This window comes from Acomys russatus, chromosome 5, assembly GCF_903995435.1.
Source record: "Acomys russatus chromosome 5, mAcoRus1.1, whole genome shotgun sequence".
Lineage (NCBI taxonomy): Eukaryota > Metazoa > Chordata > Mammalia > Rodentia > Muridae > Acomys > Acomys russatus.
Window position 1 is genome coordinate 32,387,854 of NC_067141.1, and position 25,416 is coordinate 32,413,269.

A 25,416-nucleotide genomic window follows, 5' to 3' on the forward strand; every position below is an offset into this window, starting at 1 on the left:
ATTTACGCTAAGCTCCTGTCTGCAAGTATAGCAGAATATCACTAATAGTGTCAAGGGTGGGCTCTCTCATGTGGTATGGGCTTCAAGCTGGGCCACTCATTGGTTGGCCCTTCCCTCAAATTCTGCTCCATCTTTTAACCCAACATATCAGGTAGACAGGACAAATTGTGGGTCTAAGGTTTTGTGCCTCAGCTGATGTCCTAATTCCTCCATTGGATGTCTTGCCTGGTTACAGGAGATGGCCCCTTCAGGCTCCATATATCCTATTGCTAGATGTCTTAGCTTGGGTCACCCTCATAGATTCCTGAAGTTTCCATCGTCCTCAGTTTCTAAGTCTTCTTAGAGATTACCCCACCCCCCACACACCTATCACAGCTGTCTCCCCTCCATTCGCCCCCGCTGCATCCCTCCTGTTCCCATCCCACTCCCCTACCCAGTCATTTCCTTCCATCCACTTCCCCCATGTCTAATATATTTTCCCTTCTCAGGGAGATTCACAAGTCTTCTCTTGGGCCCTCCTTGTCACTTATCAGGGTGATAGACACTAATCTATTTGCATTCTTCTGTGTGCAGACATCTAGTTAGACCAGCACCATTTGTTGAAGGTGCTTTCTTTTCTCTTTTGTATAGTTTTGTAAAAAATTAAGTCTCTATAGGTGTGTGGATTTAATTCTGTTTTTTTTTCAGTTTGATTCCACTGATCAAGCCGTCTGTTTTTATGCCAGTCACTTGCAGTTTTTATTACTATTGTTCTGTAGTGCAGCTTGAAAACAGAGATGGTGATATCTCCAGAAGTTATTTTATTGTATAGGATTGTTTTAGCTATCCTGGGTTTTTTGTTTTTCCATATGAAGTTAAGAATTGTTCGTTCAAGATTTGTAAAGAATTGTGTTGGAATTTTGATGGAAATTGCATTGAATCTGTAGATTTCTTTTGGTAAGATGACCATTTTTACTATGTCAATCCTACAAATCCATGATCATGGGAGATTTTTCTATCTTCTAATATCTTCTTCAGTTTCTTTCTTCAAAGACTTGAAGTTCTTGTCATACAGGTCTCTTACTTATTTGGCTAGAGCTACACGAAGATATTTTATATTGTTTGTGGCTGTTGTAAAGGGTGGTGTTTTCCTAATTTTTTCTCAGCCTGTTTATCCTTTGTATATAGAAGGGCTTCTGATTTTTTTTAAAGTTAATTTTGTATCCATCCACTTTGCTGAAGATATTTATCAGCTGTAAGAGTTCTCTGGTAGAATTTTGAGGGCTGCTTATGTACACTATCATATCATCTATGAATAGCAATACTTTTACTTCTTCCTTTCTACTTTGTATCCTCTTGATTTCCTTTAGCTGTCTTATTGCTCTAGCTAAAACTTCAATTACTATATAGAATATATATATATATAGAATAAATGGCCTTGTCTTGTCCCTCATTTTAGTGGAATTGCTTTAAGTTTCTCTCCATTTAATTTGATGTTGGCTGTTGGCTTGCTGTATATTGTTTATTGTGTTTAGGTATTGGCCTTGAATCCCTGGTCTCTCCAAGACTTTTATCATGATGGGTGTTGGGGTTTGTCAAAAGCTTTTTTTTAGCATCTAATGAGATGATCATATATTTTTTTTCCTTCCAGTTTGTTTATATGGTGGGTCATATTGGTGGATTTCATATTGGACCATCCCTGCATCCCTGGGATGAAGCCTACTTGATTATGATAGATGTTTTTGGTTTGTTCTTGGATTCAGTTTGCAAGTGTATTGCTGAGTATTTTCACATCAATGTTTATAAGGAAGATTGGTATAAAATGTTCTTTCTTCATTAAATCTTTGTGTGGCTATGTATCAGGATGTCTGTGGCTTCATAAAATTAATTTGACAGTGTTCTTTTTGTTTCTATTTTGTGGAATATTTTGAGGAGTATTGGTATTCACTCTTTGTTGAAAGTCTGGTAGAATTCTTCACTAAAACCATCTGACCTTGGACTTTTTTGGGGGGGGCTGGGAGATTTTAATCACTACTTCTATTTCATTAGGGGGTTCTAGTTCTATGTAGATTGTTTACCTGATCTTCATTTAGCTTTGATACGTGGTATCTATCAAGAAAATTGTTCATTTCATTTAGATTGTGACATAAGTTTTGGAAGCATCATGATTTGATCTTATGAATCTTTGGATTTCCTCTATGTCTGTTGATATGGCCCCTTTTCATTTCTGATTTTGTTGGTCTGGGTATTCTCTCTCTACCTTTTAGTTAGTTTGGCTAAGAGCTTGCCTAACTTGTTCATTTTCTCAAAGAACCAGCTCTTTGTATCATTAGTTCTTTGTATTGTTCTCTTTGTTTCTATTTTATTGGCTTCAGCTCTCAGTTTGATTATTTCCTGCCATCTACCCCTCTTGGGCATGTTTTCTTCTTCTTGTTCTAGAGCTTTCAGATGTCCTGTTAAGTGGTTAGGATCTCATTAATTTCTTTTTGAAGACACTTAGTGCTATGTGCTTTCCTTTTAGCACTGCTTCATTTTGTCCCATAAGTTTTGGTAAGTTATACATTTATTTTTATTGGATTCTAGAAAGTCTTTAATTTCTTTCTTTGTATCTTCCCTGACCCAGTGATCATTGAATAGAGAGTTGCTCAGTTTCCATGAGTTTATGGGCATTATGCCACTTCTGTTGTTATTGAAGACTAGCTTTAATCCCTGGTGATCTGATAAGATACAGGGGGTTATTTCAATTTTCTTGTACCTGCTGAGATTTGTTTTGTGACTGATTATAAGGTCAGTTTTGGAAACATTTCCATGAGGTGATGAGAAGAAGAATACTCTTTTGTGGTTGCGTGAAATGGTCTGTAGACATCTGTTAAGTCCATTTGAGTCATAACATCTGTTAATTCTATTATTTCTCTTTTTTGTTTCTGTGTGGGTGACATGTCCATTGGTGAGAGTAGGGTAAAGCCTCCCACTATTAGTGTGTGGGGTTCATTGTGCAATACAAGCTTTAGTAATGTTTCTTTTATGAACCTGGGTGTTCTTAAATTTGGGGGCATATATATTTGTGGTTCCACATCTCCTGGAAGGGCTGTTGGGTACTGCTGGATGCCACTGGAAGTGTGCACTTCTCTGCCAGAAGATCCAAGAACCTATGATCTCTGGGAGGAAAAGATGAAGCACGGGGCCCTGAGTGACTGTGGGATGAAGTAATGTCACAAGATGTCTGGTCCAGCCAGGGTTACGGTAAAAAGAGAATTTTCTCCATAGTAAGCATTACTGCTCTTCTACCTGGGCTCCTGGTACTAGGCTAGGTGGCAGTGGGGAGCCCAAGGCTTCAAGACTGAGTCAGATGGCAATGAGGGCCTGTCTAGCCTTGGGCGAGTTGAGTGGCTGCTTTGGAAACGGCAGGCAGATAGCTCTACAGATCAGCACTGTGGCAGGCCAGAGATAGACAGCAGAAGCTTGTTGCAACTAGGGGGACTCTAGTGATGGCCGTGCCACTTCTGCAGTGACTGTATGCCTGGCAGTCCAGTCTGGGGTTCAAAGGATGAATTCTTTGGGAAGAAGGAAGTGCTACAGTTCAGAATAAACAGCTAGTCTCAGACACTCTTTGGAGAAGTAGATGGTGCTTGCCACTTTATTTCCTGTGAAACAGGGACTTGTAAACCTTGGGCAGTGGGGAGGGGTTTTGAAGATGAATGCATTTTATCGGGATTTAGGACACTGGCCATGCTCTATATGCATGGGGAAAGATAAGAGGTGACAAGCTCATGTGACTGACCACCTATAGCCACCTTGGGGTTGTGTCACATGCTCCTGAGGCAGGCACAGAAGCAGAAGAGAGCTTTGTCTCACATCTTCCATTCTCGGGATGTGATTGTAAACCTCAAGTGTGAGATCTCCAGGGTTTGAACATGCTCCATTTTTGCAGTTTCATGTCAGCTCCTCTGGAAGCATGGCCCATGAGCCCCACAGACATTTAGAACTGAGACATCATCTCAGTGGATTTTTTTTCCTTTGATTAGAATGAAGTGTCCTTCTCTATCTCTTTTTCAATAATTTTTGTTGGAAGTCTATTTTATCAGGTATTAGAATGGCTACCCCAGCTTATTTCTTGGGTTCATTTGCATGGAAAACCTTTTTCCAGCCCATTACTCTAAGGTAATGTCTATTGTAGCAAGATTTTTGGCTACTTTATTGGGTTATTTTTTCCCCACCTCTATACACCACTCCTATCCCTTCCAATTCCTTAACACTAGGTAAGAGAGAAAGTCGAGAGGAAAAGGGGTTCAGTATTATTAAACTACTTTCTGCTGAGTTTGGGCTTTGAGTTCCTTGCGGAAGGGTTGATCAGGTTATCTCTAATCAGCAACCAGCAACTCATCAAACAGCAACAGCAACAGGAACAACCAGCAATCATCATCATCATCATCATTAGCAGCAACAGTGAAAGCAGTTCCAGTCTCTAGCATTCATACTTTCTCAAGAGCCCCCGGAATTTGAAATGTAAACTATCTTCATCTGGCAAAATCAAGTCGCTGCTAGAGCACAATGCTCATTATAGCCGGCAGCTGTGGAAAATCTGAAACAACTCCCTATTCCATACCTATGATTAAAACAAAAACATAATTTATAACATTTCAGTGTTTTTTAAAGAAACCCAAAATTTTCACTAAAGTCTATCTTTGATATTGAGGGATGTTAATGACCAATGACTGTTAATTCCTGCTTCTTTGATGTTGGTCTTGGTAGTGTGTGTGTGTGTGTGTGTGTGTGTGTGTGTGTGTGTGTGTGTGTGTGTGTGTGTTTCCCTTCTTTTGGCTTGGTTGTGTAAATTTATTTCTTGTGTTTTCTTGGGTGTGGTTAACCTCCTTGGGTTGAAGTATTCCTTCTAGTATGCTCTGTAGGTCTGTATTTGTGTACAGATATTTTAAAAAAATTTTTTTCATGGAATATCTTGTTTTATTTCCCTATGGTGATTAAAAGTTTTGCTGAATATAGTCATTTGGGCTGACATTTGTGGTCTCTTAGGGTCTGCAAGACATCTGCTAAGGCTCTTTCTGGGTCTTGCTGAGAAGTTGGGTGTCATATAAAGGTCTCCCTTTATATGCTATTTGTCATTTTCCCCTTGAAGCTTTTAATATTCTTTCCTTGTTCAGTATATTTAGTGTTTTTATTATTATGTAGCAGGAAGATTTTCTTTTTTGGTCCAGTCTATCTGGTGTTCTATAAAGCCCTGTACATTTATAGGCATCTTTTTCATTAGGTTAGGGCTATAACATGGAGCACAGGGGACAAGGTGCAATGTACAATTGCTGTGTGTAACTTAGGGGGACTTGGCAGGCAAGGGATTAGGGAAACAGAGTCTTACTAAATTGTCCTTGATGCTGGCAGGCTTCTGGGAATACAGGCAGAGATGTGAGCCAGAAAATGGAATGCAGGGGACAGGATTCAGTTTGTTGTTGCTAAGTGTTTCCTAAGGGGACCTGGCATGCAAGGTGCTGGTATACCTCAGAGAATGCTGTCTGAGCTGTGGGCCAGAAAATGGAGCACAAGGACAGCTAGGGTAATGTTTAATGCTCATATACACATGTACACTGCATGAAGTTTATCACAACGAAGGAAGTTAATGTACCCATCATCATACATTGTTACTATTTTCCCCTTTTTCTTTGTGTGGTGAAAACTTTAGAATATCCTCTCTGGAAAGATTTCTTACTGGTTAAGAGTTTGTTCAGAAGCTAAGGAAACAATCTATTGAGTAAAGAAATCCACAGAGTTGGAGAGAATCTTGGCCAGTTGCACATCAGACAGAAAATTAGTATTCAGAACATGAAGAACTCAAAAACACAGATAGTCAAGAAACAAATGATCCAATGAAAAATGGGCATGAGATCTAAGCAGAGAGTTCTCAATAAAGCAATAGTAATTAAAACAGCATGGTACTGGCACAGCAACAGGCTGGTTGATCAGTGGAATCGAATCGAAGACCCAGATATGAATCCACACACATATGGTCACTTGATTTTTGACAAAGAAGCCAAATCCATTCAATGGAAAAAGGATAGCATCTTCAACAAATGGTGCTGGTCTAACTGGAGGTCTATGTGTAAAAAAATGAAACTGGACCCATATTTGTCACCTTGCACAAAACTCAAATCCAAGTGGATTAAAGACCTCAACATAAAACCAGAGACACTAAGCCACTTAGAGGAAAAAGTGGGAAAGAGCCTGGAACATATTGGCACAGGAGACAACTTCCTGAACAGAACACCAATGGCCCAGGCCTTAATGTCAACCATTAATAAATGGGACCTCATGAGGCTGAGAAGCTTCTGTAAGGCAGGAGACACTGTCAAGAGAACAAAGCGACAGTCTACAGACTGGGAAAAGATCTTCACCAACCCTACATCTGACAAAGGTCTAATAACCAAAATATATAAAGAACTCAAGAAATTAAACACCACCAAACCGAATAACCCAATTGAGAAAAGAAATTAAAGTAGCTAAGAAATAACTCAAAAAGTGCTCATCATTCATAACAGTTTAGGAAAATAATAAAAACAACCTTGAAATTTCATCTTATTCCAATAAGAATAACAAATATCAAAACAAAAGAAAACAAAAACAATTGACAACAAGCACTGGTGAGGTTATAGAGAAAAGGGAATCTTCATTTGCTGCTGGAAATGAAAATGAGTGCAACCATTCTCGAAGCCAGTATGGAGAATCCCCAAAGATCTAAAAGTAAATCTACCCTACGAGCCCACGATACCTCTCCTTTGCATATGTTTCCAGAAGCTGACATCCTGCTTCACAGGGACTCTTCTGCTATAGTCTTTGCCACAGTATTGACAATAGCCAAAAAGTGGAAACAACCTAAATGTCATCCAACAGAAAAATAGATAATAAAAATCGGGTATGTATACAAAATGTAATGCTATTCAGCTTTAAAGAAAAATGAAATCATGAAATGTGTGGGCAAATGGATGGGCTTGGAAAAGATTATATTGAGTGAAGGAACTCAGACCCAGAAAAACTAACGGCTGCATGTTCTTTGTCACCTGTAGTTCCTGGATTAAAATCTTCAGATGTGAGTATACAACATGCGGTAACTTCAGAAACCAGAAAAATATAAGAGGACCATGATGGGGCCTTGACAAGGAAATAATAGGATACGAATAATTTGAAGCAAAAACAACAACAAAAAAAAAATGGGAGAGGACTACAATTGAGAAGAGGGTGTGGTTAATACAGAAGGAGAATGTTGTTTGATAAAGCTTCCAGGAATCTTATTATTCTATATTTATCTAAAGTTATACATAACATATGTAAGTGTTACTCTATCTATCTATCTATCTATCTATCTATCTATCTATCTATCTATCTATCTATCTATGATCTATTTATGCCATCTTAAAAGACATTATGCCACTAGCGGTTATAATGCTTACTATAAGAATCATAGACTAACAAAAATTCCAGGGCCAGACATGAAAACACTCCTTTAGAATAGTTGGTCAGAGAAATCCAAGTGACTCTTGAAACAATATAGACTATAGCTGCTGCTGCCCTTGGTTGCCTCACATAGGTTGAAGACCATTTTGCTGAAGACCCCACACACAGTACAGCTCTAATCTGAAAGCCTCTTCCTGTGATCTAGCTTACATGGTACCAGAAAATACTGGGCAAGCTGTCAAAATAGGGAAGCAATTGATATCCAAACTCAGCTGTTTCACCTGTGAGCCACAACAATGACCAGCATGGCAAGCTATCCCTAAAGATTCATTAGTGGTTCTCATATCTTATCTGCAACCAAGAACCATCTAATTGGACTTAAGGTCCACTCAACAGGAGGGAAATCATGCCTGGTACCAGAAACAGCCAACTACCCAGGGCTAGTGAGGCCAGAACCTTAGAATAAAACTACTACCCCCAGTTTGCTAGACCAGCATAATTCCTAACTACATTCTAAATCTTATCCACAGTTAAGGGTAGTTATCATCGTTCATTTTTAAAAAGCCTTATTTTTACATCTAATAAGGACCGTCACTGAAAGCCACAACTGAACACAATACAGAGATCAATAGATAATAGGAATCCCATATCTACATCACAGCCAGAATACCAGGGTGATGTTTGAAACAGGCTTTCATAGAAATGGCTGCATAAATAAGACGAATGGCAGTAGCAATAGACATGCTAGTAAGGAATGAGAAGAAGTCTTATGGGGTCCCACTCTTAGACAAAGAACTACTGACAACTAATGGCTGCACAGATAGGAAGGGTTTCTTCTCACAGGGATGAGTCCCATAAATGATTGTCCAATACAAGGGATTCAGCCTTGAAATCATATGCACATAACAAATATAGGCTCAAATATATTTGTGCGTACATGTGCACACACACATAAGAACAATAGAAAATCAGGAAGGAAGAGGCTATTGGGAGGGAGGAGACGTGGGAGGAGTTCAAGGGAAGGGACTTGGGAGTGGCTGGAGGGAGGAGAGAAACTATCATATTTTTATTAAAATATATAAAATAATAATGATGATGAAAAGAAAATAAAGGATTGTGTGCTGCTCTTTCAAAGGGCTTAGAGTTCAGTTCTTGGCACTGATATATGGTGGATCATGACTTCCTATAAGGGGCATCTGATACTTCTGACCTCTGAAGCTGCACACACACACACACACACACACACACACACACACACACACACACACACACACACCACACTTGTGTGCATAACAAAAAATCATCCCAAGAAAAAGAGATCTAATCTCTTTACACTCTGTTTTTTGAATTCACTATAGACTTCAGTTGTCCTTTTACTGTTCCAAGATATGTGGGGAACTAATATATATACTACTGCATTTATATAGCATATTTGGATGTTTGGAGAACTTTTGTATTTATTACAGTTGCACATTTCTCTCCGGGGAGCAACATTGGAAACTCTCTTACTTGAGTGAGCAATGGTGATTTTTCCAAACCAGTAACAAAGTTGCTATTGCTTTTATATATCCAACATCTTATTCAGTCTAATACTTAAATTAGAGGTTATATCATGAATAATTACAATCTTTGAATCCAAATAAAAATAAAGCCACTTTGCTGGGTATATAACTCAGTGATAAAGAACTTTCTTAGTGTGTGAAAAGTCCTAAATTCAATTCATATATATATATATATATATATATATATATATATATATATATATATATATATATATATATATATATATATATGAATGTGTGTGTGTGTGTGTGTGTATAATTAAGTGAGACAGAAATAAGTCATTTTCTTTCAACAGAACCTAACTCTGTACTCAGGCTGACTTTGAACTCACGGCACTTCTGCTTCAACTGGCTATGATCTATTATTGCTTTTCATTGCTGGAGGATCACACCCAAAGCCTTGCACAGGCTGTCAAGTCATGTTTTCAGAGCCTCTCAAATGCTTGTATTGCACATTGTGCAAGTAACACAGAGAAGGACCCAACCCCGTTCCATGACCTCATTAGCTTCCACCACCACAGGAGCACACACTTTCTCATCTAACAACAGATGAAACAGTGTCTGCTCACTTTGGAGAAGTTTGTAAAGTTTGTGGTCATTGTGGAATGTGGAATCATTAAATTTTGCTGACATAGACTTTAAGGAAATGATTTTCAATGCAAAGAAAGTGACTCATATTGAAAGTCCAGTGCGAAAACTGTTCTTCAGATGTTTATTTGGATCTACCAAGGCTGATATTTCAGGAAAGTTCAACTGAGCTCCGCCATGAGCACTGGAGTTCTTCCTTCTTTTTCTGTATTTTATATCCATGACTACAACAAATTGCTTTTGGCAAGTTGGGTATGATCTTGTGACTGGGGCAGGAAAAATGTACCCTGGAAGAATAAAATGTTATCTCAATTGTTATCTCCTCCTTTTTATCCTCCCATTCCTCCCTCCCTCCCGCTTTCACCCTATTCTCCTCCCCTAGGTCTAAGACCAAGGGGGACCTCCTTCCCCACCATATGGTCACAGCCTATCAAGTCTTATCCTGGTAGCTTGCTTATCCTTTCTCTGCATGCCACCAGGCCTCCCCACCAAGGGGAAGTGGTCAAATATGGGACACCAGAGTTCATGTTAGAGTCAGTCCCCACTCTCATGCAACTGTGGAGAATATCCTGTCCATTGGCTAGATCTGAGTAGGAGTTCAATGTTTACTGCATGTATTGTCCTTGGTTGGTGCAGTAGGTTGAGCAGACACCCTGGGTCCAGATCTGCCCATCATGATGTTCTTCTTGTAGGTTATAGGACCCTCTGGATCCTTCTTTTTTCCCATTCTCCCATACTTCTCTCACCTAGATTCCCAATAGGAAGTCCTCACATCCATCCCAATCTCCTGGTAAATGAAGACTTTCATTGGATATCCCTTTTGGGCTAGTGTTCAATTATAAGTGAGTATATACAATGTGAGTCTTTCTGGGTCTGGGTTAACTCACCCAGGATGATCATTTCTAGTTCCATCCATTTGCCCATAAAGTTCAGGGTTTCTTTGTTTTTAATAGCTGAGTAGTATTCCATAGTGTAAATGTACCACAGTTTGTTTATCCATTCTTTGACTGAGGGATATTTAGGCTGTTTCCACGTTCTGGCTATTATGAATAAGGCTGCTATGAGCATGGTTGAGCATATGTCCTTGTTGTATGGTGGAGCATCTTCTGGGTATACTCGAGGGAGTGGAATAGCTGGATCTTGAGGTAGCCCTATTCCCAGTTTTCTGAGAAAGCACCAGATTGATTTCCATTTTTAACACCTTGGTTTTGGGGGTAGAACTTAAAAATTTTCATATATTTACCTCAAATATAGTAATATATTATAGTAATATTTCTACAGTAACAATGTTGCAATTTTATTATAATATATAGTTGTAGCAATATTAGTTCAAGCAGTGCCACTCTCTATTTCCTCATCTTGTTGCCTTCTGGTAGCCTCGAAGTTGACTCATAATTTGTTCATATTATAATGTTTTCTTTTTTGCTGTAGCATTTAGAAGACATAAAAACACTTTGAAATTATAACACAGAAGGCTAAGAGTAAGCAAGGGGAGGGGCAGAAAAAATACAGACCAGTAAAGTCTTGGAAAATTATATTAGCGAGGGCTTAGACACAGAGATTCTCTGAGAAGCCAGCTCTCAGTGTCCATAACAAGAACAGGCTGTGTAAACTCTCATTTGTCTCCTTATATTTTTATTGGAATCTTGAGACATTCATGAAACTTCATGAGCTACCTTCTAGAGCCACCTAGTGTCTCTGGGAGGGTTCTCTGCTCTGCTGCCCTGTAGGGATCATGTGATACCAGGTGACCACTCAGTGACTCTTATTTTCATTAGTCAAGAGACTTTGCATCTGATCTTTTGGGACTGCATCATTGCAACTCAGAGCGGGGACACAGAGGATGTCACAGAGATGATCAGGTACTTACCCCAGCCTTGTTGGAGTAGACTTGCTTCCACCAAAAGGCAGAACTGTATGTAGCTAGCAAAAGCTCCAGCACAGTGAAGACGAGCATCACAGCCACACCACTCTGCAAAGCAGCACAGGCCTGGCTGGGACCTCACACAAAGCCTGTCCCTGCCCCCCCACCACCCCCCCACCCCAAACCAAGCCTGTGGCCCCTGAGAGGAGGTAGGGGTTGGGGCAGGGTCCATGTGGGTGTTGAAGCCATTAGCAATGGAGACCAGAAGGAGCAGAGACAGTGGCTCAATCCTTTTCTCTGCTTCCTTTTTCTGGTGTCTTAGTGATCACACAGAGATGAGAAGAGTGACTGGCCATCTCTTTCTGTTTTCTTTCCCCGTTGCCTGTTTATCCTTGGTGCTTTTCATTCGTCCTGTCTATAGGTGGCCATTTGAATTAATTTACCCTATAGGGTCTTCCCTGGATTCTTTCAGCATGCGATTTTATGTCTTCAATTTTGAAAAACTCTCAGATTTCATAGTCTCTCTCTCCCACTCATTTCTGTTAGAACTCATGTTCATTTCAACCTTTCTGTGTAACTTCTGCCTGTTTCATTGACATTTTTCTAATTTGATATGATTTAATGAAATATTTCTTCAGATGCATTAAATATGCTTTTCACTGATGTCAGGTTTTTGTTTTATTTTGGAGACAGAGTTTCTCTGTGTAATCCTGGCTGTACTGGACTCACTTTGAAGATCAGGATGGCCTTGAGCTCACACAGATTCACGTGCCTCTGCCTCCCAAGTGCTGGGATTAAAGGTGTGTGCCACCATGGCCTAGCCTGATCTCAAGAGTTTTAATTAATTGATTTATTTATTCACTTCACATCATGATTATATCTCCTCCCTCCACTCCTCCTGGTTCTACCCTCCCTCTCTCTTTTCCTACCCACTCCCTTATTCCTCAGAAAAGGGGAGTACTCGCTCCCAGCCAACCTATCCTAACTCATCAAGTTGTAACAGGACTGAGTCCATCTTCTTCTCCTGTGGCCTGGTGAGGCAGCCCCACCAGGGGGAAGTGACCAAAAAGCAGGCAACAGAGTCCATGTCAGAGACAATCCCCACTCTTCTTACTAGGGGACACACATGAAGCCCCAGCTGTTCACTGGACACCTCTGTAGGGGGCCTAAGTCCAGTCCATGAATGGCCCTTTGTTGCTGCTTCAGTCTTAGCAAGCCCCTCTGGGCCCTGGTTAGTTAGCTCTGTTGGTCTTCCGCCTAGAGAGTTGCTTTAAGTCTGATTTTGTAAGGACCTTTTGGAAAATACAGAAGCAGTTTTAAAATACCTTTATTAGAAGCACGCCTAGTGTCTATGGAACTGTGATTTCTGTGGAACGTGCCATCAGCGTGGGCTTGAGTGAGTTGATGGCGGAGATTCATGAAACTTCCTGGGATATTGAGTATCATTTCCTTGTCCAAATGACACAAGTAAAATGATTTTCAACTTCTATTCCTAATACATCTGCAGGGCTCTTGCTCCTATGAGCTCCTACAAGCCTGACAACCCTATACTCTTCCTCTGGGCGTTCCAAGTTTTGTATCCTAGTCTCTGGCACCTATTTCTGTGCAGAATCTCCCGGTTTTCTGTTTTGATGATTTGGCTTTAGAATCTTTGTTAGCTTCTGCACTCTGTGCCATCTTTATTTTTTTTCTTCCTCCAACTTGTTTTTATTTCTTTCAGTTTTAAACTCTCTCTCTCTCTCTCTCTCTCTCTCTCTCTCTCTCTCTCTCTCTCTCTCTCTCTCTCTCTGTCTCTCTGTTTCTTTTGTTCAGTTTGATGCTGTATTTATTAAAAATTAGCACCCCTTTGAAGTTAGCTTACTCTGCCATGCTGCAACTTTTCTGGTGCCTAGGAAGTTCTTTTTGGCTCTATTTGAATGAGTGTGGGAGACAATCTGATGTCCTGAAGCGAATCTTAATAAAAACAGTACCCCAGTGGAAGGTGCTTCTCTCACATTGCCTTACCTTGTCTCTCTTGCAGTGTGATCTTCTAGCCTCTCTCATGCTCACTTTTAACCAGATGAGTCTCTGCTCTGTTTGCTTCCCCAAGTTCCCAGATCAACACTTTTGATCTACTCACATGTTCAGACTCATACACAGTGAATCTAAAAACCTTCACACATTCTCCAAGGCTTCAACCTCAGATGGACACAAGGGAATGAAAGACAGGAACTTGATCACTCATTGCTCCAGTAGGAGAAGCCATGAAAGAACACTCTTCCTTCTTAAATGGCTCATTGTTATGATTTAGACTCTATAATCCTACATTTAGAAAATGGACTCAGCCAGGCTTGTCGCTATCAATGGTTGGTGGCTGTCAAATTTGTGAAAAGTGCTAAGAAAATTCTGCCCAAGAATAATGTTTTCCAAAGGAGTTAGATATACTGGTTAGCTGCCTCCTTCCTAAACCTTCTCTCTCTTTGCCAGCCCTAGGCCATGTGCACTTAGGGGATTAAGCACTTTATGTCTGCTCCAAGTCTCAGAGTACATGTGATCAGAAGGCAAATATCTCTACTGGGTTGAGCTTTTCTGTTCAAATTCAAGTTCAACACAAATAACAAATAATAACATTGCCTATTGTGATTTAAGACTCTCCATTGTATTTTCTTCATCTTTTCCCCCTTCCCTCCTCTTTCTGCTTGCTGCGTTTCATGCACCTCCTCCACACCCAGTCTGCCAAGTGTCTCTCATACTTGTTTATTGGTTTTCTTCCTGTCTGCCCCAGACAGTCAGACCAACATGACCAGAGATGGCTGAAAAAGCAGAAACTGTCCAAAGGGAAGACGGTGGCATTTTACATGACAAGATATTTGGTCTGAAACTACTTACTATAGCACTGACATGAGCCAGGTGACAGCTGTAGTCATCATTCCTCCAAAGGTGGGATTCCAAGTAAGTCAATAAGGACAGGAATTTCTTTTCTGAGTTACAGTGTGGAAGGACAGTTCCCAGGGCCACCAGGCTATGGGAGAGGAGGAAGAGACCGATTCCAGCAACAACAGAGCTTGCTCCATTGGAGGCCAGGCTGCTCAGTGCCTAGAAGAGAGACTACGTGTGAGGTTCTCATCACAGGCTTGGTGCAGGATTCTCTGTTCCCTCTGTCCATTATAGTTCAGTGGTGCTTCCTCAGAATGGTTTCCAATATAATCTGTGACCTCTTATCAGGCAGATATTATAGCTATAGGAAATGGGTGTCACAGGGGACACTCAGGCTCTTTGTCTGCTTGCCAGTATCTCCACTGACTTCCCCAGTGTTCTTAGAATTAGTCTTCCTTTGAAGATCTTTCAGACTATGGCCTTTGCCATCCTCTGGAGAACCCAGAATAAGGCTTCACATCACACAAAGAAGCTGCTTGAGAGACAGTGGAAGCAAACTGTAGAGGATGACTAGCTTGCAGGGTGATCTGGCCTAAGGAAGATAATGTGTACATTCGCTTGACAAGCATTTGACAAATGTGAGCCTTCTGTCTCCCTCTGTGAAAGGGCAAGAAGTACTGGTGTGTGGGCTTAGTCCCCGTAGTTCTTGCTGTGCACACTCCCAAATAATACAATGAAGGGCCCATAGCCTTGGAAACACAGTAGAAGGAAGCAGCTAAAACTGTTGCTCCTGTGGGAAGCAGCCTTTCCTACTTCCTGCCACAAACCCACCAAGGTGGAAAAGCCACAACCTGATTCCACAAGACACAGGGTCTGGCTGGCTATGGCTGAGAACACACAGGTGGTTTAGGAACTGGCACAGGCTCCTAATGACAGAAGCTGGAGTATAAACCCAGAAGTTGTGGGGTGGTTGAAGAGTTTTCAGCATTGGATGGGGTCATAGTTCTGGGCTAGGAAATCAAGAAATATAGACTCCCATATTAGCTGTTACTACACTCTGTGTGCTTGACCAGGCAAGTTCCTCTCCACTCTGGGTTTCAGTTTTTCTGTGGAAAAGTAATGCACTCACCTCAGAAGTGAGTTGCCAAGTGTGCCCCTGAGCCATCTGAAGAATATATGCTCCCTAACCTGTTCTGAGCTTCATTCCCCTAAACTGTGCAATGGAGGATTGGTACTAGAAAAATTAACTATGAAGTTCTAACTATTCCAACCAAGTGGGGCTTAATGGTCTTCATACTTACAAAGGGTTTGGTTGAGATTTTCCCAGAGATAATTGAGAGCACTCCAGCAGTGGCAAACTGTTCAGGAGAGAGAGAGGTAAAAGAAAGAGAACTGTCCTAAACTTTTTTTTTTCAAATCACTGAGGGAAAAATAAAGAACGGGAAACTTTTGGGGAGACAGCCCTGCAGGAATGACATGCCCATATTGCTAAGGGAGCTTCATATCTGCTTGGGATGGTTCTGTGGACTTTGAAGAACAGATATCTGCTCATGAAGGTTGGGCTTATATTATTGGAAAGCAGCAGTTTCTGCAGACAAAATGCCACAAATACTACTAAATTGTTAAATTGAAAGAAGAAGTGGAGGCAGGTCAATGACTTGAGACAATATACAGACAAGGAGGCCAACAGAAGAGCCCAGGGAAGAGCCTCTCATGTGGCAAGAGACAGAAAAATATGGAACTGAAGCTATTGGTGTCTGTGGACTAAGTATTACCCAGAGTTTTGGAAGTAAGGATGACAAGATCGGATATGGAAACTTTATCATAACCACGAAGAAGCCAGCATTGGATCCCAGTGGCATGCTGGGCCTAGCAAGTGGAGGAGTGATGGTGTGGGAAGCGGAAACATTGATTTTGCCTGTGCTTGAGTAGTCACAATAATGACAGCCAAGGACGAACTAGCAGGAGCTTCACTAAGAAGTGTGGAGGCTTATGGTTAGGTCATGGAGTCAGGGACAAATTACGCTTTGGGGACAGGGGCAGACCTTCTTTCACATTGTGCAGCTGTTCCCATGCAGGAAACAAGGTCACTAAAAATCCTCTATGCTATTCATCTTCTCAGAACGTGCCTCTTTCCCTCATTTTTGTAAGATTCTCTATGGAAGAGAACTGCTCATTGGTAGGATGTATACATTGGGCCTAGCTCCTCTGAAAATAAGATCCAGTAAGGTTGTTGTCCATGAACTATCATAATAAGAAGCTTAAGAGCTCCACAGATGTTCAGGGTAACCCAGAAGCTGTGGAATGCCTGTCTCCCAGGAGTCTTGTCATTACTGAGAGAAATGTCTGCAATCCCGTGGCATCTGCTACAGGTCCAAGCTTACTGTTTAACCAGCCTCCTCACTGTCTACCTGACTAATTGTTTGCTCTTAAAATGGCTAGAATCCAATGGCCTCTTCAAGTCTCAAAGAGGGCTATGAAAAATATCACCATCCTGTCTAACAGGATGTGACGTCAGCTATGAGATTTGCTGATGTTCCCAGTGTGTTGCCTTCTCCTCCAACCTCCTGTCCTATTTAGACCCCTTCTGAGGTGCCAACTTTTGAATGGGAGAAATATACATGGGTAATGACAGGAATGTTGAGCTGGCTTCCTCCTGCATTGTTTCCTCTAGAAGATGAAGCCATTCTGTGCCTGAATGCCTGGTGTATATTTAGAAAGCGCACACTGTTTTGGAGTCGATGCTTTACTTACACACAGGGACCCAACAAACGAGTACCCAGACATCAAGGTGGAGGAGGCTTCTGGCCTGAAGTTGGAAGAGTAGGAAGCTGACACCAAAATGACCCCCAAACTTGCAATCATCAGGGCACATAGTATCTGGATGGTCTGCAACACACAAGACAGGGACTTCTAGAACATGCTTTACGCAGATGCAAGGGATTAATTGAATACACACTGACTCATACGCACTGTAAAATATGCTATTAATTCCTATATTAAAAGGAAGAAACCCCATAAGGAACAAATAATCCTATTCTAAAAGAAAAATACAAAATTTATTTCTTTTAATTTTTGAAAGGCTTGTTAAATTTAGGAAGTGATCATGTGAATGATATAATTCTTAAAACTCTATCTCACATATCATTTCTGTTTTTTAGAAAAGTCACTGGGAAAAGTTGTCTGGACTAGAGCCCAGTTAGGTGAAAGAAGTAACTTCCCTTGGGAGTCTCAGTATAGACCTTGGCTTCAACTGAGAGCCTTTGAACATCAAATTTCCAGTGCTGTCAGTCATACTTTTTTTTTTGTCATATGATATTAAGAATAGTTGTTATTTTCATCATTCCAGTAGTCATAGTTGTTCACATTTGTTTAAGGGTGTCTGCATTCTAAGCAGTTTACATCACATCCTTATTACAGGTGAGAAACATGAGGAAGTACAAACTTGCACCAATGTCAAAAGAAGAAATGGAATGTTGTTTGGCCTCTCCAGGTTAATGGAGAATTCATACTTTTATTCAATGCTGAATATATATTCTAATTCGCACACAGGAAAAGCAACCCAAAATAAAGGGAAAACACTTATTTCCATAATAAGAGAAGTCAATTCCTCATCGAAGAACCACAATTGGTCACTGAATACCCATGTACCGACTGGCAGGCAAGAAGGAAATGAAAGCCAGTCTGGTAGAATCTTACATCTTAGATACACCATGTAAAGACAAGTTCCATGGCAACTGGGATGGACTAGGACATATAGTCAAGGATTGGGGCGCTTCAGGGATAGAGATTTGTGATTAAATAGATGGAGTAGAAGAAATCTAGAAGAGAACTCACATTGATATGTTCACCTAATATTTAACAAAGATACTTTGTTAAACAACAACAAATGTGGTTTCTGGGGAAACCAGAAATCCACGTGTCAAAGAGTGAAGCAGATCCCATCTCTTACCTGCACAGAAGTAATTAAAAGTAGATCAGCTATGTTAAGGCAAGGTTTGATGCTTGGAAACTGGTAGAGCCAAATGTCAGGAAACCCTTTGAGATGTAAGGATTTTATGAAACCACGCTCAATAATCCAGATAACAATGGGGAAAATTGACAAGATTACATGAGCTAAAAAAAAAAAAAAAAAAAAAATGTCTCTGTCTAGCAGTGTAAACAAACACTAAAGTGAAATGTCAGAGGGTGAACCTGGGAAGAGTGGAGCAGGAGAACAGAAAAGAGAAATTGTGGGCTGGGGCATCTCCCTGACAAGCTGAAGACTTATGTCAGGGTAGGCTCCTGGAATGATATGAGGGAAACTCTAGCAAAGACTCCTAGTAGCAGGGACCATAGAGACAGAAAAGGATATCCTCTACCTAGACAAGACTCCTAGTAAAGGTAGGGCACAAACCCACCCATAAAAACTTTGACCCAAAATTTACCCTGCCTACAAGATGTGCAGGGATAAAGATAGAGCAGAGATTGAGGGAATGTCCAACCAATGCCTGGCCCAACCTAAGACCCACCCAATGGGAGAGAGCCAGCCCCTGACACTATTAATGATACTCTGCTGTGCTTACAGACAGGAGCCTAGCAGAGTTGTCCTCTTAGAGGCTACACCCAGCCACTTCTCATCCAAACAGATGTTGAGGCTCACAGCTAAACAATGGATGAAGTGAAAGAAGTCTTGTGGAAAAGTAGGGTGAAGGATAGGAGGACCTGGAGGTGACAGTAGCTCCACAAGACCAACAGATCCAACTAACCAGGGCCCAGAGGGGCATGCTGAGACTGAAGCATCAACCAAAGATCATGCGTGGACTGGACCTAGGCCCCCTACACAGATGTAGCTGATGAGCAGTTCAAGCTTCATGTGGGTCCTCTAGTAAGGGGAATAGGGTCTGTCTCTGACGGGGACTCTACTGCCAGCTTTTTGATCACTCCACCTTAGAAGGACTACCTTGCTAGGACACATGGGAAGAGGATATGCTCAGCCTGTGCAACTTGATGAGCTGGGGTAGATGGGAAAACAGGGCTTTCCTTTTCTGAGGTATAGTCGGGTTATGGAGGAGAGAGAGGGAGTGTGGGACTGGGAAGAGAGGAGGCATGAGACCCTGAACAGGATGTAAAGTAAACAAACAAACAAATAAATAAAATGAAACAATTAAAAAAATAAAACTATGAATGACAGTATATCTTATGAAGAACCTGCCTAAATTAAATCCTAAGAAAGGCCAAGTCAACTAATAATTAGGCGAGTGAATAGAATAAACAATTTCAAAAGAAGAAATACAGATCACCAACAAATATTTAAAAAAAACATTCAATATCCTAATGACTAATTAGAGGAACGTAAGTAAAAACTGACTTCAGATTTCTTCTCATCTCAATCCGACTGGCTGTCATCCAGAAAACAGATGACAGCAGATGTGGGGAAAGAGGAACTATCGAATGCTGCTGGTGGGAATGCTGGTGGGAGTGCAGCCACTGTGGAAGTGAACATGTGGTTCCTCAAAACAAAACAAAAAAAAAACCTTAAACTAAATCAGAACCAGCATATGACCCAGATGATGAATCCTGGGTATTTCCCTGCGGGAATCAGAGTCAGCATACCACAGAGAGGCCTGCACAGCCAAGCTCATTGCTACACAATAGCCAAGGCATGAAACCATTTAGATGTCCAATAGCAGATAGAAGGAAGAAGGAAACGTGGTCTTCACAGCTAATTTTTATTTAACAATGAAGAAGAGTAAAATAATGTCACTGATAGTGAAGTGGGTGGAACTAAGAACCATCATACTAAGAAAGATAAGACAGGCTCAGAAAGACAAATACTGTGTTTTCTCTAATAAGCTGTGTGTGTGTGTGTGTGTGTGTGTGTGTGTGTGTGTGTGTGTCTACACATATATACATAGAACATGTAAATAGAAGAGGAAATGTCGGGGGAGGGAAGTGGTCCAAGAGGTCGGAGATAAGAGAAAACAATGGGAGGAAAAAAGACAAATGCCACTCTTTCTTTCATATACAGAATCTATATCTGTATAGATAAAATCTATAATTTTATCACCTATATATCATCTATCAATCTATCTATCTGTCTGTCATCTATCCGTTGGAAGCAGTGGTGGTGATTGGCATGCAGATTGTGAAATAGTCACCTAGTTGAATGAGTCTTTGAAGTGGCGTATTCAATGGGGCAAGAAGAAAGCTAAAAGATTGGTCTCAGAGTCCCGAGAAGCCAAGACAATACTGACATCTTTCCAATGATCTGGGGTGAGTATTGGTGAAGGAGTGCCTTCAGGAAACAGTGTGCTGCTGGCTCAATAAAGAAAGAAGCATTTGAGAAATGAGGAGAGGTCAAGAAGCTGATGGTTAAGATTTAAGATGTAGTCGCGAATTATGTTGGTCTAGCAAGGTGGCTGTGGTAAATTATTTTCTAAGTTTTGTGACTTCACGAGCCTCAGGTAGCTGGCTGGGTTTCCAATACCAGGCGTGAGTTCCCTCCTGCTGTGTGGGCCTTCAGGCCAGTTAGACAGCTGTTGGCTGCCACTGATATGTGAGTGACTAGCATTTCACCTCTATGCACATCTTGCTATGCTGGTAAGTGTTAGGGTTCATAGGTTTCACAGTTGTTTAGTTGTTTCTTCTCCTTGGCATATAATTTTCTGGAACCACGGAAACTAAATCAAAGGAAAGAGGCTTTCATATCCAGCTTGAATCATCTTAGTTCTGTGTCCCAAGTGTGCAGAGTCTTCAGCGTAAGAACACTTATCCAAACCCCGAGAAGGAACCAAGAAACTACATTAATTATCTATATTGTTTTTGGAGATACTTAGATTACCCCTCCCAACCATTTGAATGGAAGTTTTACCTCTATTTAAATTAAGCATATTTTAAAGAGGGTATGAAAGTGTTAATGGACCTTGCATCACAGAAAACACATTTTGGGAGGGTTCTGAAGGTGGGAAGAAGTAGGGGTTGGGTCTTAAAAGGAAGTATTCAGAATCCTGTGGTGAGTAGGGCCTGCCTATGAGTGGTAATGATGTTGATACTTAGGTGTCTTACAACTGCTCATGTAGACAAAGAGAAACATGTGGATGAAAGCAATCTAGACGGTGTCATCTCAAAATGTTTGAAAAACAAGCACCAAGCAAGAAGACCTAACTTAATCAGACTAAATAAAATCATATGGCTAAGTCAGAACTCTCCACTAATGATAATGAGCAGAAACTAACTTCGTAATTGTACAATATTCTTGTGGAAAAGCACAAGTGGCTATAGTTGTTTTAAATGAAAGCCCTAGGAGGATATAGTTTCTCATAAAGATGTATTTCACTTTCTGGTTAGCTTGTGGGATTAGCCAGAAACAAATCAAGGATGCTTGCAGACCCACTATAGCTCCGTAGTCTGGGCACATTCTTAATATGTATCTGTCCATGTTCTCCTTCTAATGAGATGGGCTTACCCCAAGAACTGTGGCTTCATTTGGCTCACCAATCTTCAGGTCATCTCCTTTTTGGAATGTGTGTCCGTCTTTCTCTCTTTTGTGGATAATGGTGTCCTTTGGAAGACAGCCCCACCCAATCCTCTTGGTGTTAAGCATGATGCTGCCAATGCTAGAAGCAGCACTGGATACGGTTAGTTCACAGGGTTTGACTGACAGATACCCACAGTCACCAGAGTCTGCAGGGAGTGAAGAAAGACTTTACTTTAGGTGAGAACTGAGCACGTTCAGGATGTGATGACCATGGACTGGCTTGTTTTTACAAACAAAACTTGATGTGGGTCTCAGGGGGAGCATAGGAGAGGTAGACTGCTTGCTGCACTCCACCCATGATGAGCAAAAACATGCTATTGGGGAAATTGCAAACATTTGGGGAACTTCACAGTTTGGAGGTTAGTAATCCAAACAGAATTTGCCTGAAAACCTGAGTGTATTCACCTCACTGCCTGTTTCTCAAATCCTTTACTTTAGCTCCCTTCCTCTGCCTTGTGTACCTCTGCTTCCCCTATAGTACAATCTTGTATCACACTAAAGCTACATTTATACTGTCCAGTTCTCTCCTCTTCATTTTCTCCCTATTAAATTATTGTGCAATAGCTTGTCTGTCTGTAAAAAGAACACATCTGATCCAGAATGTGCCCTTTGCTTCTACCAGCTTAGTAACTATTAATATAAACACTAACTTGATTACACTGAATTCCAGGCACTAGAGCATCAAAGGTCTCACTCCTCTTAAGGGTCTTAGACCCCGATGTTATTAAGTCCATTTCATATATTAGTGACTCTAGGCTAATAAGTTCATTTCATTAAATGAAAGTCACAGAAAGCACTTACCTGCTACATCTCATATGTTTAACACACTGTAGCAAATATAATCATCCCCAGTCTGTGTTTGCCTAACTTGGAGGTGTATGAGCTAAGTCTACTGGGCTCAGGGTCTTGCAATATTTTCCTCAATGTGACATTAATTCTCTTCACATTGCGTTTTCTTCCTTTCTAATATTAACAGTTGCACTTGGCAACGAACAGTGCTCCACCAGGTCAACAGTACCAAAATGAACCTCAGGATCTTGCTCCTATGGGAGAGATGGGGGTGGCACTGCAATGGAAGCCAAACGCTGCTTGCACCTGAAGCATCGACTGTCACTCGTGAGTTCACTCTGCCTGGAGGAATGGCTGTGATCCTCGGGAAGTGTGGCAAAGGTGTCTCTTTCCAGAACTGCTCCCGTATCAGGAAACCTGGATTTTGACTTGTTTTTTGTTGCTAGACACATCAACACAATCCCCTCCAATTAATCTTAATAACCGATGTCTCTAATTGTCATCTCCTTCCTGGATTTGCCAGGTCCCATATCCAATAACTATATTGCATGCTTTAGTCTAAGCTGCATGTTAGGAACTAGATGCCAAGTTGATGCTGTCTAGCCTGTCAACATTGTGTGCATTTATTTTCTGTTATTTTATGATTGGTCTCTTTTTAAAAGAACATAAAACAACAATTTCAACTAAAAACATTTGCATGAATCCAAATATTCCCAAATCCTCAATAATTAATACAAAATCATCCATTTCAATATCCTTTGTGCTCCCTTTTCCTCTCATAATTTCTCTCTCCTTATGTATAATTTTACACAAATTATAGCACTGTATAAATGGTCATTCCATCTATTTAGGACTTCTTTGCATTTGGCATTTGTCACTAGACCTCTTTGACTAATTACTATAGCAGCTTTAAGTATAAAAGCCAAATGCTATATTCTGACATATAACATGGACTTTGATAAACATCAAAAGCAAGATGATAAGTGGAGTCAGTCAGTCAGAGAAAGTCAGGTGCTGCATAGTACCTGACTACTCAGTTTTGTAGAAAATAGAATGATGGCTGCCAAGGGCTGGGCAAGAGGTGAAGAGCAGCTATTTAGAGAATATGGGTCCACTTTGGAAAGATGACCAAGTTCTGGAGTTGGATGGTCATGAGAGTGTCACGACATGAATAAATTTGATATCCCAAATCCACACACTTATGTAACTAGATTTTAACTGTAATTTAAAAATCAAGTAGTAAGTTCAAATAAATGTCTTTCATTAAACTGGATGCATAGTCATGATCATTCTGGTTGATTCTTTTTTTTTTTTTTTTTTTTTTTACCACTATGAACAATGCTGTAAGAAACATCTGTGCCCTTTAACACACTATAAAACTTACACTTATTTTATGCATTCAGTTATCTACTTATGTTAGCACGTAGAGGTGTAGTTTCAGAAGTTAAGCTCTTGTACTTAAATTTGGATACATATGGCTATTTTAGCAAGAACTCTACATAATGAAGTTCCTTACATTTTATGGTATAACTGCCAACTGACCCGTCACCTTCAAATCCAACAATGGAGAGGATGCTTTGCCTTCAGCATTCATTATGTGGAGGCGAAGCGGGGGTGGCCCATTGCTTTCGAAAAGGATTCCACAGTCTCTACCATTCAGACAAACACCTCTGCACACAAGGCTTTTCTGTGTTGCGGTATTAGATTAGAACCCTAGCTTCCAAATTCAACATTTTCTCAATCCCAGCCTTCTTGAGAACATGGTTCGTAAGACTGAGTAGCAACAGTGGGGAAAATACAGGGAACCATAGAAGGTCATCGCTCCAAATCTCAAGTGAAATCTAAGGGTGTTTTCCTTTTCAGCAAGTACGTAAACTGAGACCGCAAGTGGGCATCTGACTCACCAGTTTATGCAGGTGGTCAGCAAAAAAACAAGATGAGGAGCCAGTTCCCGGGCTGTCTATACAGAGCATAATCTCTCCCAGGAGTTCTAATCCACGCCCAGGTTCCTACCTGTCCTCACAGCCCTGTCCTGTGTGCCGTCACCCCTGGGCCAGCTCACTCTGTTCCTGGGAGATCTTGGGCTCCACCTCTCACCAGCTGTTCCCTCCACAAGTTTCACTGTCTGCTTTTGCCACGCAAGCAGCTTGTGTGCTTTCCCGGAAGGTATTCATGACTACACAGGATGTGAATTTGCAATAATTACTAGCAGTTGGCAAATAAAAAGTTTCTCTGCTTCCCTTTTCTGAATTTTGATGTTTGGGAAAATCAGACAAAATAAAATCATCTCAGGAAACAAAGGGCTGTGTTCCAGTCAGGGATCGTTCCCTGCATTTCTGTATGGAGTGAAGGAAGTCTCTGGCTGCATTAAGTCTGTCTTCCTATTTGTTGAATGAAGAATGGATTCAACATCTGGCTGATGCAGAATTAATGAGAAAGGATGTAGAAAGTCTATAAAAACTAGACTTATTGTTAATAACAATGCTACATTTGGATTTGAGAGAATTTCAATATTTATTTGTGTATTTTTTCTAGACATTGAAGAAAGAAATTGAAGAATATATAGGTTCAATGCAGTCCTCATCAAAATTCCAACACAATTCTTCAACTTCCTACAGAAACACAAAAGAACCCAGTATAGCTAAAACAATTCTGATTTAAAAAAACCTGTTGGGGGTGTCACTATCCCAGTTTTCAAGTTGTACTACACAGCTATAGTAATAAAAAGCAGCACAGTATTGGCATGAAAGCAGACATCCCAGTCAATATAATAGCACTGAAGATCCAGACCTAATTCCATA

General features: G+C 40.7%; 1 protein-coding gene across 2 annotated transcripts; it reads right to left on the minus strand.

The window, feature by feature from the left end:
• Positions 1–9,303: 9,303 nt before the first annotated feature.
• Positions 9,304–24,755, minus strand: Ms4a7 (membrane spanning 4-domains A7). Of its 2 annotated transcripts, XM_051146163.1 has the most exons (7): positions 24,629–24,755; positions 21,755–21,972; positions 17,062–17,196; positions 15,609–15,665; positions 14,320–14,526; positions 11,458–11,559; positions 9,304–9,874 (listed from the first exon to the last, which is right to left on the minus strand). In XM_051146163.1, exons 2-7 carry the CDS (start codon positions 21,890–21,892, stop codon positions 9,812–9,814), a joined length of 702 nt encoding a protein of 233 aa, XP_051002120.1. In that variant the 5' UTR covers positions 21,893–21,972; positions 24,629–24,755; the 3' UTR covers positions 9,304–9,811. The 2 variants fall into 2 exon arrangements, with proteins under 2 accessions (XP_051002120.1, XP_051002119.1); XM_051146162.1 differs by lacking the exons at positions 9,304–9,874; positions 11,458–11,559; positions 15,609–15,665 and having other exon boundaries at positions 13,464–14,526.
• Positions 24,756–25,416: the final 661 nt, after the last annotated feature.

Bases quoted from the DNA above. Each gene is read 5' to 3' on its own strand.
- Ms4a7 (XM_051146163.1), bottom strand. From the start codon at position 21,892: ATGCTTAACACCAAGAGGATTGGGTGGGGCTGTCTTCCAAAGGACACC. The intron at 17,197-21,754 runs GTAAGCCCATCT...TGTGTGTTGCAG, and splicing joins ATGAAGCCACAGTTCTTGGG to ACCATCCAGATACTATGTGC. The intron at 9,875-11,457 runs GTAAGTACCTGA...TTATTCTTCCAG, and splicing joins TCTACTCCAACAAGGCTGGG to GGTACATTTTTCCTGCCCCA.